This window comes from Myripristis murdjan, chromosome 21, assembly GCF_902150065.1.
Source record: "Myripristis murdjan chromosome 21, fMyrMur1.1, whole genome shotgun sequence".
NCBI classification, from domain to species: domain Eukaryota; kingdom Metazoa; phylum Chordata; class Actinopteri; order Holocentriformes; family Holocentridae; genus Myripristis; species Myripristis murdjan.
Genome location: NC_044000.1, coordinates 19,128,629 through 19,141,102, shown reverse-complemented (window position 1 = coordinate 19,141,102; position 12,474 = coordinate 19,128,629). Strand labels below are relative to the sequence as shown.

Here is a 12,474-nt window from a genome sequence, read left to right as displayed (position 1 = left end):
ATCCAAGCTCTGGGAAATATAGCTCATTTACCTATATGTGTATTCTTCCTTTTCTCTGACCCTTTTATTTCAGCGGCTGCTCTTTAGGGTTAGGCACTAAAAGTAACAAACATCCTTTCAAGTGGCAATTGTCAGCTTCCAGCCATATATTGCCGCCTGTTGTTTGACTAAACCATAAAAGACAAGCCGCTGTAACGATTGTAGCTGGACCAGGTCTGATAACAGGGACAGGGGACTTTAAGTGAGGATCCTTATTGAATATTTACAGCTAATAGAATTCTAACGACCCAGTTGCGCTGCGCCAAGGAGATTTATGGCCTCGTCCTTAGGCAGACAGAAAGAGAAGAGGGGCGGGGAGAGCCAGAAATGGGAGGACGAAGGCTGAAACTGCAAAAGGCAGCCAGCTGACAAAGCAGCATGAACATAAGTGCTCTGTAAACTAATCAGCATTACCACAAGGACAAAAACAATGTGCAATTTCTACAAAAAAAAAAAAACAAAAACTTGAGCTTCATTGTTATTGTATAAATTAAACATCTGTAGTTTTTCATTTCAGCAAAATGCTCTGCAGATATTTAGAGGAAAAATATCTTTCATCCATCACTGGCAGGCAATTAAACTGTGATAAAGACAGTCACAGTGATACAATACTGCCATTCCCAATTATCAGAGAGGCTGTTCTGGTGAGGCTTGCAGTTTTGGTCAGATATTGTACTGTGGGGTTTAGTGTGCACCCATCTGGGTTGTCTATTGGGAGCTGCTGTCACTCACTTATCAGGGTTAGTTAGGGGTTAATAAAGGGGATTAATTAATTTTAACTATCAGCTGCTGCTCTGCGACTATTCGCGAGAAAACAAACGAAATAAAATCCTTATCGTAACACCAAGGAGAGCTGGAAGACCAAGAGATACACCAAACAATGATGGGTGACTCACAGACAGACAGAGATAGAGCTTCTTTCCACCCTTAGCCGCTTAAATTAAAACTGTCAAATGTAATGGTCCCTCTTCGTACCTTAGCGCTGAGAATGGCCCCCAGACAGTAATCAACCCTCCTGTAAATCTGACAGCTACTCTCAGTGCGTTTTTTAATATTTGTGTGTGTGTGTGTGTGTGTGTGAGTGTGTGCATGTGTACTGCATGGTGGGTAGTAAGAGGCTGTGTTAAGTTGCATGGAGGCCCAGTAAAAGCCAATAAGAGTCTGTCAAAAGATCTTGAAATGGAGAGTCAAACACGAGTGCTTACGACTTGTAAAACTGTACTGAAATAATGGGAAACACACAAGTTACATTTTAAAGGTGCACAATGTAAAACTGCTAAGAAGCAAGAAAAAAAAAGATGTCTATGTGGTCCTATGCTAGTTACATGTCTATTCCAAATTAGTTGTAGGTTAAAGGCTGAATTATGCTTCAGCGTTGGAAGAGCGTACGGGGGTTGTGCGAAGCACGCATTTCCTACGCAGCGCGTGTGTGTCCAACATACCTCTGCAAACACACAGAGCAATTCTCCTCCCACCAACGTAGACCCTGTGACGTATGGTCACTGCTCTTCTGTGGCGAGTGGACGAGTCGTATAGGTGCGGGCACTCTCCAAAGTTTTCAAACACAACCGACGAGTCGAGACACAACAGTTTAAAAAAAAAAAAAAAAAAAAAAAAAAAAAAACGGCGCTGACGGCACAACAACAGGAATGTGATGCCGGTTGCAACGAAATGCCGGAAATAGTGTACTTCGGCGGACCAATCACAGCTCTTGTGGGGCTGCGGAGGGTCCGCGTAGTTACAATTTTTGGGAGGCGCGCGGCAAGGCTCTGCGGCGGTCGCACAACCCCCGTAAGCTCCGCACAACCTCCGTACGCTCTTCCTACGCGGAAGCATAATTCAGCCTTAAGTCTACATGGTCCTTACCTCACTTGACTCTCAGTTCTGCTAAATGCCCCTTTAGGTTCTACAGAATGAAATAGATACTGTAGTGGTAGGTACTGTATGTAGGTTATTTACCGAAAAGTGAATTCAATTGTTGCCGTACAAACAAGCACATAGTAAACTACATAAAACAATAAAAAAAAAAAAAAAAAAAGTTCAGAAAAGATAAAAATGCTATACTTGCACAGAAGCCCTGTCTTATACAATCTGACAATTATTAACTACCTTAAATGGATCACATTTAAAAGTCTTCTGTATAGTCTATGAATGCTGCTGTTCCAGTGCAGAGCTCAAAGACCCAGAGACCCAGATTATGTCCCAGGGAAGCGTACTGTGTTAACATGGGCCACTGATGCAGAGACATTAATCATGTGTCTGACTGCACATGATAAACGCTGACATAAATGAGTTGATGCTGGCTGGCGGCCACGCACGCTGCGAAGGGTTAACAAGCCGACCTCTGACCCCGACACACTCGCCACCACATTATGATGAATCTGCCTCGGTGGTCCGGGCGACGGCAATCTGTTAAGACCGTCCTGTGCGCAGTTCATAATAGGTGCTGCTGGGCGCAGTTAGCTCTGAGGAATCAATAACAACAACAAAAAAGGAGGAGACGTGAGAGGAAGGTTTTCCCCAGGGTGGACTGGAGCGCTCTGGAGGGGAAACCTGTCACAGCGGAGTGGATACCTTCCAAAAGCTGAATAAATGAGCTTAGCACAGGGTTCCCACACATTTTCCATTTGAAAAATCCATACTCTTGTGATCAGACATTTTTAGGTCCCTCATCTCTGAAGGCTAAAGGTTCAAAATTCAAGATTATCTTTATTGTCCCACAAAGGGAAATTTGTTTTGCAGCCAGGTTTCACATTAAAACAGTATACCAAAAAGACAACATTAACACAATAAAACATAGAATTAGAGCTGTGCTGTCTCTCTAGTTTGACCACTGTGGTACTGTTCCACTGCCATATTGTATGTTTCCTAGACCTTAACGGTTTAGGTAAATGTAAAACAATAAAGCCATACCTGTAGTGTGCCTGTGTGAGTCAACATGATATAATATGATACTGGCAGAGCAATATTAATGTAATATACATCATTATATAACTGAAGATAATTCTTCATCACAACAATTAGCACAATACATTAATTAAAAATGGTTTGTTCCCACCTAAACATTCTTTTAGTTGACTGAAAGCTGTCCATTCTCAACTGTAACTGACTAGTCATTAGTTTAAACTTGTTTTCGTAGTAAAAGTTGCATTTGCAGACAAACCGGGGATTAATAAATTGCTCTCTCTCTATCTATCTCTCACTCTCTATCTCTCTATCTATCTATCTGTCTATTAGTTTTACCCTGACATTATGCCACTGCTTGTGCTTATACTTTCCATCTCACATTCTGCTCTGCTCAGACACAGTGGATTTTTTTTTTAGAGTGGTGGGACAATATTTTGCAATTTTGTTAGTTATTTACTTAAGTAGAATTCCCAAACTTTCAAGAAGTGGTCAAACACATTTTTCATGCACCATTAAACATTGCTGCCCTGTGTAAGGCCAAACAAAATAATACCTTGGGTTCCGGTTCCTTGTCATTTAAGGGCATGAGTAGGTAGGGAATTTATTTTATTTTATTTTTTATTTTATTTAGCATTTTAAGGATGGGTAGGGGAGATTTATTTTATTTTATTTATTCATGGGAAGGATTGGGTAGGTAGGGATTTTATTTTATTTTATTCTTTTTTTTTATTTTCGGAAACGATGCATGGGTTGCTTTTTAAATATAATGAATTCGATTTTTGCATTAGTTACCACCTTTTTAACGGACGGAGCAGCGTTATTACTAGCAGAGGGAGGTGTCTCTGGCTCGCATCACAGCGCTAGGTACCTGAAGTCTAACACACCCATCACGCCCACTGCCATAGAGCCAGGCTCCATGGTGGGGGCAGCAGGCAAACATGACGGATCCCCGCTGTCATGTTTGCCTGCTGCACTTGCAAATCTACAATGGCACTGTTTCACCTCTTTCACTACATCTGCAAAGGTTTTCTCTTGTAGTCGGATTATTTTCGCTGGTGGTTTGCGAGGACAAATCACACACACCGTGAGGAAGTCCATTCTTTCCAGCCAGTGCTGTCGGTGGCGCGTGATTCCATGAAGTTATTTTCCGAAGTTAGGCGAGAACATCACAAATAAGGCGAGTGCAACACAGATCAAAATAAAAGCCCTGCTTAACTTTTGACCAATGCCAACAAGGTCACACTCAGTCGCATAGTGCCTTTATTTTATTTTTTTATTTTATTTTTACACAGAGGCCAATAAAATAACCTGACTCGGGGGGTAAATGGGACACTCGGTCCCATTTACAGAACCCAGAATTTTTTTTTTTTTGTCTGGCCTAAGAGCCCCAACTCCACTGTATAGGAGTGTGCAACATTTTGCTGTTGAACCATTGTTTTGTATGAAGGAAGGGGGGTGGTTGTAGTATGAGCAGCTAGATCAAAAATTCAACTAGAGTGAAGTGGTGTCGAGTGCAGCCCAGGGCTTGCTGTTAATCATTTGACTTCAAAGGACTTGGAGTTCGCGAGTTTCAAGTTCATCATTTACAAGCACTAAAATTGGGTCAGTGAACAATCGTAACCCCGATGGGTTGTTAACTGTAAGATGGGAAATAAAATTTTGGAACAGAGCTTGTCTCCTGAGGATCAGGTTATCACGACCCCACATCTTCCACAGCCAGAGTTTAGTGATTAAGGGTTGATATTTGAGTGGGAGCTGCAATGTGACAGAGCATCAAACACATATACTGCAGTGCACACAAAATTTTAGGTCTCCATCATTTTTTATTTATTTATTTATTTATTTTTTTTTTATTAATTTCTTAAACAGAGTTCAGTTGGTGGGTACATAATTTAAGACAGCCTGACTCTTCTTTACATTCTTACAATCCCCACATTAAACAGCGTCTCAGGCAAACAGAAAACAGACAAAGAAGCTGTCTCTGGGAAACAATGGAACTGAAATAGGGCAAATCTGCAATTAACTGTAATCACTTACCACATCTTTCCCTGGGTTTCACAAGAAAGGCCAATAAAAAGATATAATTGGCCTGCTTAGAAGAAATCAGATGTGATAAGTGTCTAGTGGGCTGTGGCTTTGAATAGGAAGTCAGCTAAAATGTTACACACGGAGATTATGGTTATCAAGAACATCTGGTGAGGCATTCTTATGCATGTATTAGCCAGGGCTAATTATAACTGTCGATTATGGTTTTTGGGTTTGGTCATATTATGCTGAAATCAATATGAAAAGGTTTCATCGCTGAGGGATTTCTGTTCCTGTTCCTGTTTCTGTTTGATGTTCTGTGGATAATCAAACCATTTTCACCAGTGTTTTATTTGAGATGTGCTTTTTTTCTGGAAGCTTTCATGAAAAGACTACAAATTATATTGTGTTTTCATTGGCTAAATGAAAGTCCACTGTGTCACTTACTGGAGTCTACCACTTATATCCAGCTAATCCTGCCAGGGGCATGATGAGGAACATTAACCAGAGCTGGAGCTAGGAATAGGTTTAGGAGTGGAGCTGGAAATGGGGATGGGAATGGGAGTGTTTAGAGAGGGCTTACTCCCTCTCCTGCTGTTTGCAGGCAGGAGATAAGAGAATTAGCATTACTGCTAGCCTGGGCACAGAGCAACAATGCACCCAGTCCCTCATCAACCCCCTTCTTTCCTCACAAGACAAGCTTGGTAACATCTCTGTCAGCAAAAACCACTCCAGTCCTCTGTGTGAGGACTGGGGACAGGCACGTCAAGGACAGAGATGTAGAGGACAAGGGGAGGAGAATGGAAAGAGGAAGAGGCAGGGGAGGAGGAAACAATAGATTAGTGCATATTAGCAGCAACATTCCTTCCTGTGCCAATCAAAGATAAGACTGTCAGTCAAGCTCCTCTGGTGAGACGTCCTGCTCAACTTCTCATTAAAATGTAAACCCAGCATATTCTGAGGGAAAATCTCCCATTTACAGCCCCGATAAGGGAGCAGCTTTAGAGCAGAACAGAGTGACTGGGCATTGGCAGGCTCTGTGGTGGAGGAGATGGGTGTCAAAATGAATAAATAGAAGAAAAGGGGTATTGCGTCTCTATCGGAAATATGGCTTCACTGAAGCTATTTTTACCCTGGCAGGCAGGCAAGCAGGCAGGCAGTGCGTTCAGTTCCCCTTTCAGAAACCCATCCTCCCTGCTGATAATGGCAGGAAAAGCAGCTCATGTATGTATATGTTGCCCTAAAGAAAAATGTGCAATATGCAGACGAGCCCTACTTTGGAAAACATGTTATTTTAACTCTGCTAGCTTACTTAGTAAGTCTCCTCACAACCACATGCTGTCACACTTACAGAGGCACGCACAAGAGCACGCACACACAAGCAAATGTATAGATAAGCTCTTAGCATCAAAAAACATTCGAGCTGTCCTCTTTTGCATTTTACCAGAGGGAAACTGAAAAATATGTTTTTTTCATGTTGTTGGAGTAAGCTGGAAAAATGTTTGAACTTTTCACACTGTTGAATCATACTCTTCACCCTCTCAATTCCTACCCTCCACCTTCCAACAGGGCTGAGGTCTGTCTGTGTAAATGTGACCTCATTAGCTAGAAACTGGGTCTGTCTTGGCAGTGAATGGGAGACATTTAGTTACTGCCTCACAGGGAGTAGTATTAAATCTCTTTCTCTCTCTCTCTCTCCCTCTCTCTCCCTCTCTCTCTCACTCTCTGCAGTATATTGCCTACCATGCAGGCAGAACTTGCTGTATAAATTGTGTTTGGCATATCTATATCACAGTCTGCTGTACTGACTAGGCAGCCTGCATGGATCTCTGCTTCGGGGGAAATTAAATGCACACAAATACACAAACCCACGTACACTCACACACTCATACATACACAGTCACACCAGCTGACGAAAAGACACACAAACATGCACGCTCTTTCCCTGGCAGCTCTTCAAACGTATCTCCATTTCTCTCTGGAACATCTATTGCCCGCCCCACAGACAGGCAGCCAGCAATCACTCAGGACCCAATCAGCGGGACCGGCCCAGACAGGACTCTCACAAGCTCCAGACTCCTGTCAAGCCTCCGTGGGTCTAATCAACAGAACCAGAGCAGACCTCCAGCCGGCCCAGCCCACAGCCCAGTGAGTCAAAGGGCTGGATGTGCGCGCCCTCCCCTGCAGCTGGCTCCGCTCTCATTCTGGACCTAATCAGCACAACCACAGGAGTCACTCAGTGCACTGCAAACAGACCTGACAAGAGCTGGAAGCACTCTCCCCAGAACAGACTCACTCTTTGATATCATGCTAATGCCGAGTTTCTGGATGTTCTCATTTTCAATGATTCAACTGGGTTTGCTAGAGTATGTAGAGGCGTGTGATGTGGATGAATAGTGTGCATCAGACCCCTGGTAATCCAAAACCCCTGTGAATGGAGGACATTCCACTTAGTGAAATTTTTGGATGACTAAAGTGAATACAGTCCCCGGTTAAAAGCTAATTCAAAACATGAAGCTTGCATGGGAACCCATTCCAAAACACGCGGTGCTAATCTAATTTGTAGCTGACATGCTCGGAATTGCAGGGATAAACAAGGAAATTCCAGCGACTGCACTCAATATGTGTGTCAGAGCATGTCTGTGCACTGTATGTGTGTGTGTGCACAATGACACTTGTGTTTCTCACCAGCAGCAGCAGAAGCACCACATCTGCATGGTCACACACGCACGCTATGTGCAGCGCTGTCCACAGGTCCTCGTCCTGCAGGTTGACATTCAGGCCTCGCTCAATCAGAAGCTCTGCCGCGAACACGTTGTCATGGCGAGCGCACTGTGGGACGCAGACACAGCACTGTAGTTTTTTCTGAGCTAGTCATTTTATTGCTGTTTATTACTGTTTTATTATTATTTTCACACAATTTCCTTTTCCCCCACAGGCCCTGCTAACTACAAACAGTGTTGATGTGTGGTTCAGTGAGCATGGCATAATAAATGAATGTATGAGAAAAATCCTTTCATAATACATCTTAAACACACTACACTGCACTGCAGAGAAAGCAGGCGTTTTCTTTGTTTTTTGTTAGGGAAGAATAATTCTATAGTCTCTTATGTTGTCAGTGTAGGATAGAGGTATTTTCATCGCTTGTGCATGTGTACATATGTATGTGAGTGTGTGTGTGTGTGTATGTGTGAGAGAGAGAGTCTTACCAGGTGTAGCAAGGACCCTCCAGAGGAAATGGGCGTGTTGGGGTCCGCTCCCTCTTTCAGGAGGCGCAACACTGCAACACAAGACAAGTCCACGTGGTTGTAATTTACCAGTATCCATATGTTAACACCTGCTGTATGTGAGGACAGACAGGGTGCTCAGGGGATGTACAGAAGGCACACACACAACCTTTGATCTCTGCCACTCAATATTACACCCACTGTGTGGTGTGTGTCCTCTGAGTGTCCTTGATGAGTCAGTGTCGATCAGTGTAAGAGTGTGTGTGTGAGTGTGAGTGCATGCATGTTTGATAGCTCCATGTTGCAGCAGCAGGTCTGAAAGCCTGTGGGTTACAAATGTTCCCCTCAGTTCACATCACATCAGCCCCAGTCAGTCGCACAGCCCACTCACACACTGACACAGATCTGCTGAAGAAAACATAAAACATTAGAGAGAGAGAGGGTTTTACGCCGTCAGTCTTATACAGATGAGCACCGATGGCTGCAGGCTACACAATGTCACTGTTCTTTTCAGATATATACAAGGATTTTATTACACCAGTGAAATCATTTATTTTAAAACCTGTAATGTATTTGACAAAAAATTGAAAATGCATACCAGGAAAGAGATAGTGAGGGAGAGAGAAGGAGAGAGAGGGCACTGGAGTGTGTGACAGAAGGTGATGGAGAGAGATAAATAGAGCGAGATGGACAGACGAGGGAGGACGAGCGGTTTGGATATACATGTGATCTCCCTGCTACTGACAGCACTCGACAGATAGTGAATAAACCCTGGAAGACCTTATGCCAGCAAAGCAGCCACCGCTGTCACACAATCCCAAGATACACACACACACACACACACACACACACACACACACACACACACACACACACACACACACACACACACACACACAATGAAGTCTTACAGTAAAGCCAACAGCTCTAAAGGCAGTAAGCATGACAATTACCATGGTGATAATTCCATCTCATGAACCTTGTTGATGACCCCCATGGGGTCATTTGGCTTAAGTGGTCATTATCTAGATAGTCTTGTTTAATGACCTCACCTAACACACACACACACACACACACACACACACAAGAAAAAAAGAAAAAAAAAAAAAAAAACAGGGCAGCTGGAGTCAGCAAATCCATCATTCTAAGGCAAACCAGTCTGATTTAAAACTACAGCTGCAAGTCTAGGCATACTTAAATAGTGCTGCGCTTGTCTGTCCATACTGACACTTATATTAACAATCAATTTGGCTGAATATCACTTTTCTTAAGCGAGGAAGTGTTGTACTATCCACCAGCATGTTCTGCAGCGTAAGCATAAGCACTGTGAAGCTGCAGGTTAAACATCTTTAACAAGCTACAGCAGCTGTTAGACTGAGTCATTCATTTCTCTACAGGTCAAATATCAAACTCTCTCCTATTACCGGATCCCACAACTCTTTAATCATTCATGAGTACATAAGCCTGAGCATAGAGTGTGTATGTATGTACATATAGGTATGCACTCACAATGGACACATTTCGCATAATGATGTCAAATGCACACACATACTATAAATGCACACACACCAAAACAACACTATACAAATACTTTCCCATTCTTTTAATGGCCCTCAGGACTTAATGGCCTTTAAATGGTTGAGTAGAAACAAACTGGCCAACCTTGGAGTCAATCAACACAATTATCTCCCTACTCCTCATGTATAAGTAGAAACTCAGGACTGCAAACCAGCAATTAGGGCTCATCTGGAGCTAAACTAGTTACCAGGGAATAGATAATGTACTCATTTTCCTGTCTACCACACAGTATATCATACTACTCAATTAGCAAATGTGAATCAGCACTTTTTAAGGAGGCAAGTATAATCATATTAAATACCATCATGATTTGCTGGTAAGTGAAACTTCAGTGAACACTAAACTGTATAAACGACAGTCAGGATTTACAGTTTAGGTGAGTCTTAAATCCTTGCAGGCGACAGGCAGTCACGACTTAGGACACTCTCCGTTCTGTAATGCTTCCCATCTGTTAGCACCCAATAGTGAGGAGACAGACTACTCTCAACTACTTCCTTGTAAATTAGCATTAATTCATAGCATTAATTCCAATTAGTGTGTGACTGAAAGGGATTTCAACCAAAGAATGAAACCAAATGCAAGCCATCGTGTTTAGGTACAACCCAATTCAAATAGCTGCTGGAATTGACACTCTATGGAAAAATATTTTCAATTATGTTTCCTGTTAAGCTTTCAATAACTGTTGTAGTGTTTACAACTACAATTTAGGAAACTAACTGAAGCTCTGAATGTTATTAAACATGTTTCCTCTTGGTTCTTTGTATTCTCTTTTTATGCTTGCCAGAAGGGTGAGCAGAGCATGTGCTGATATCGCTGAGGAACAGTAGTATTTTTATTAAGTGGTTGTTGAACTGCATTGCCTGTGGTAATAACCTTTATTGGCCATCTGATGGCCCGTATGTCACTTCTCCTGCTGTGGCTATTTTTCAGTGCAGCTACAATAAAGAATGTTTTCCATTTCACATTTCTCTACAACTGAAATTGCTTATAGAAGCATTTTGCTAGCTAGCAGAAGATTTAATTCAAGTTCCCTGGTTTCCTGATAATGTACAGAAAGTCATGTAATTTTACATTACACTGATTCAGGTTTTGTATTTTGTTTGTCAGACTCCCTCATTGTAAGTGGGATTAATCCTTTGTGGAGAATACAGAGTTAGAGGAGGAGGCCCTGCTAAGTATGTTATGGTAGATTAAGGGTACATTCGAGGTAGCACTTTATTTTAATGGGCATTCACAAGACTCACACAACACTGTCATTACCATGTCATGAGAGATGTCATGAACATTAATGGATATTTATGAAGGTTGTCATAAAGTGTCATTTGGTCAATTATGTCACTTTCCCTGCAAAGCTGACATTTCCTGGGATATCTCTGTCAAGACAATGTGAGACTTGTCTTTGTCATGACAACTTAACTAATGCCAAGTTGTCATGAGAATTGTCATAAATTGTCTCTTATGTCACTTTCAATGAAAGGTTGATGTTTGGCATATCATGGTAATGACAACTTAAGATTAGCCTGTTATAAATATGTCATAAACATGACACATCTGGCATATTTACAGATATTTGGTAATGTCTGTAGTACCTGAGTGCTGGTCTTGGAATAGATTGTGCCTTGGTTAATGTCAAGTTGTCATGACAAAGATAACTTAGTGTCACATTGTCATCATGGAGGCATCCCTGGAAATTTGCAGAGAAAGTGACATAATTCACCAAATGACACTTTAAGACAGCAGTCATAAATACTCATTAATGTTCATGACAGCTGTAATGACATGGTAATGACAGTGTTATGTCAGCCTTGTTAACACTCCTTAAAATAAAACACCACTCCTGTTGGGCGACCTTATTTCTCAAAGTGGCTAATAATGAATCTAGCAACTTCCAACCATGGGGAACAAATTAAATGTGTTGACTCCCAGTGCATGTATGTCTGATGTCAATTTGTGCTGTTTACTTATGGAATCCAAATTGATCTGATGTTCACAGCACGTCTTATACACAGTGTAGTCCCTCTGACTGCACTAGGAACATGGACTGTAATAAACACTGTATACTGATATGCAAAGTAGAGCGTTGTATTATCTGTTAACTTCTAGGGAGTTTTTGAGTGAGGTGGCTTTCTCTGGAAAAGAGTTGGCAAAATTTTAGATCTCATTTACACAGGAGAACCTGATGGCGAAGTATTTGATTTGCAACTAGTTTTATGATTTCTGATCAAAAGTAGACTTCTGAAGGATTGAAAATTGAAAGTTTGTTATAATTTAGACTAAAATCCAAAGTGAAAGGTTTGTCATTGCATCCTACACTTGCATTATATTCTGAGTTAACTTGAGCAAGTCTCATTTTAAAGAGATTTGTTTCTCTCCTTGTAACTAACAGCAGAATTTTATTGCTGAGGAAGCATCTTAGTGATTTACATTCAGAGAAGAACTTACTCAGGTAGGATGGCTATAGGCTTGTGTCAGCACTAACATCTTTTTTTTTCTAACTATGGCACAAATGTACACTGTCATGGTGTTTAATTATATGTTGATCTAAATCTTTGGTCTTGTAATTGTGTGTGTGTGTGTGTGTGTGTGTGTGTGTGTGTGTGTGTGTGTGCGTTCCATTAGTTCTTCATCAGGAGGTTGCTGTTAACAGAGAGTGGGCGAGAAGCACAGTCGGCTGTCATTTTGCAGAAAATTGTGAAAC

General features: G+C 41.8%; 1 protein-coding gene across 1 annotated transcript in view; it reads right to left on the bottom strand.

Moving 5' to 3' along the window:
- myo16 (myosin XVI) overlaps positions 1-12,474 on the bottom strand; it is a 98,268-nt gene that overhangs the window by 71,020 nt on the left and 14,774 nt on the right. The window contains exons 3-4 of the mRNA XM_030081329.1: positions 8,181-8,251; positions 7,660-7,803 (exon numbers count right to left, since the gene is read on the bottom strand). Of these exons, the coding sequence (XP_029937189.1) occupies positions 7,660-7,803; positions 8,181-8,251 (215 nt within the window). The remainder of the gene's footprint in view (positions 1-7,659; positions 7,804-8,180; positions 8,252-12,474) is intronic.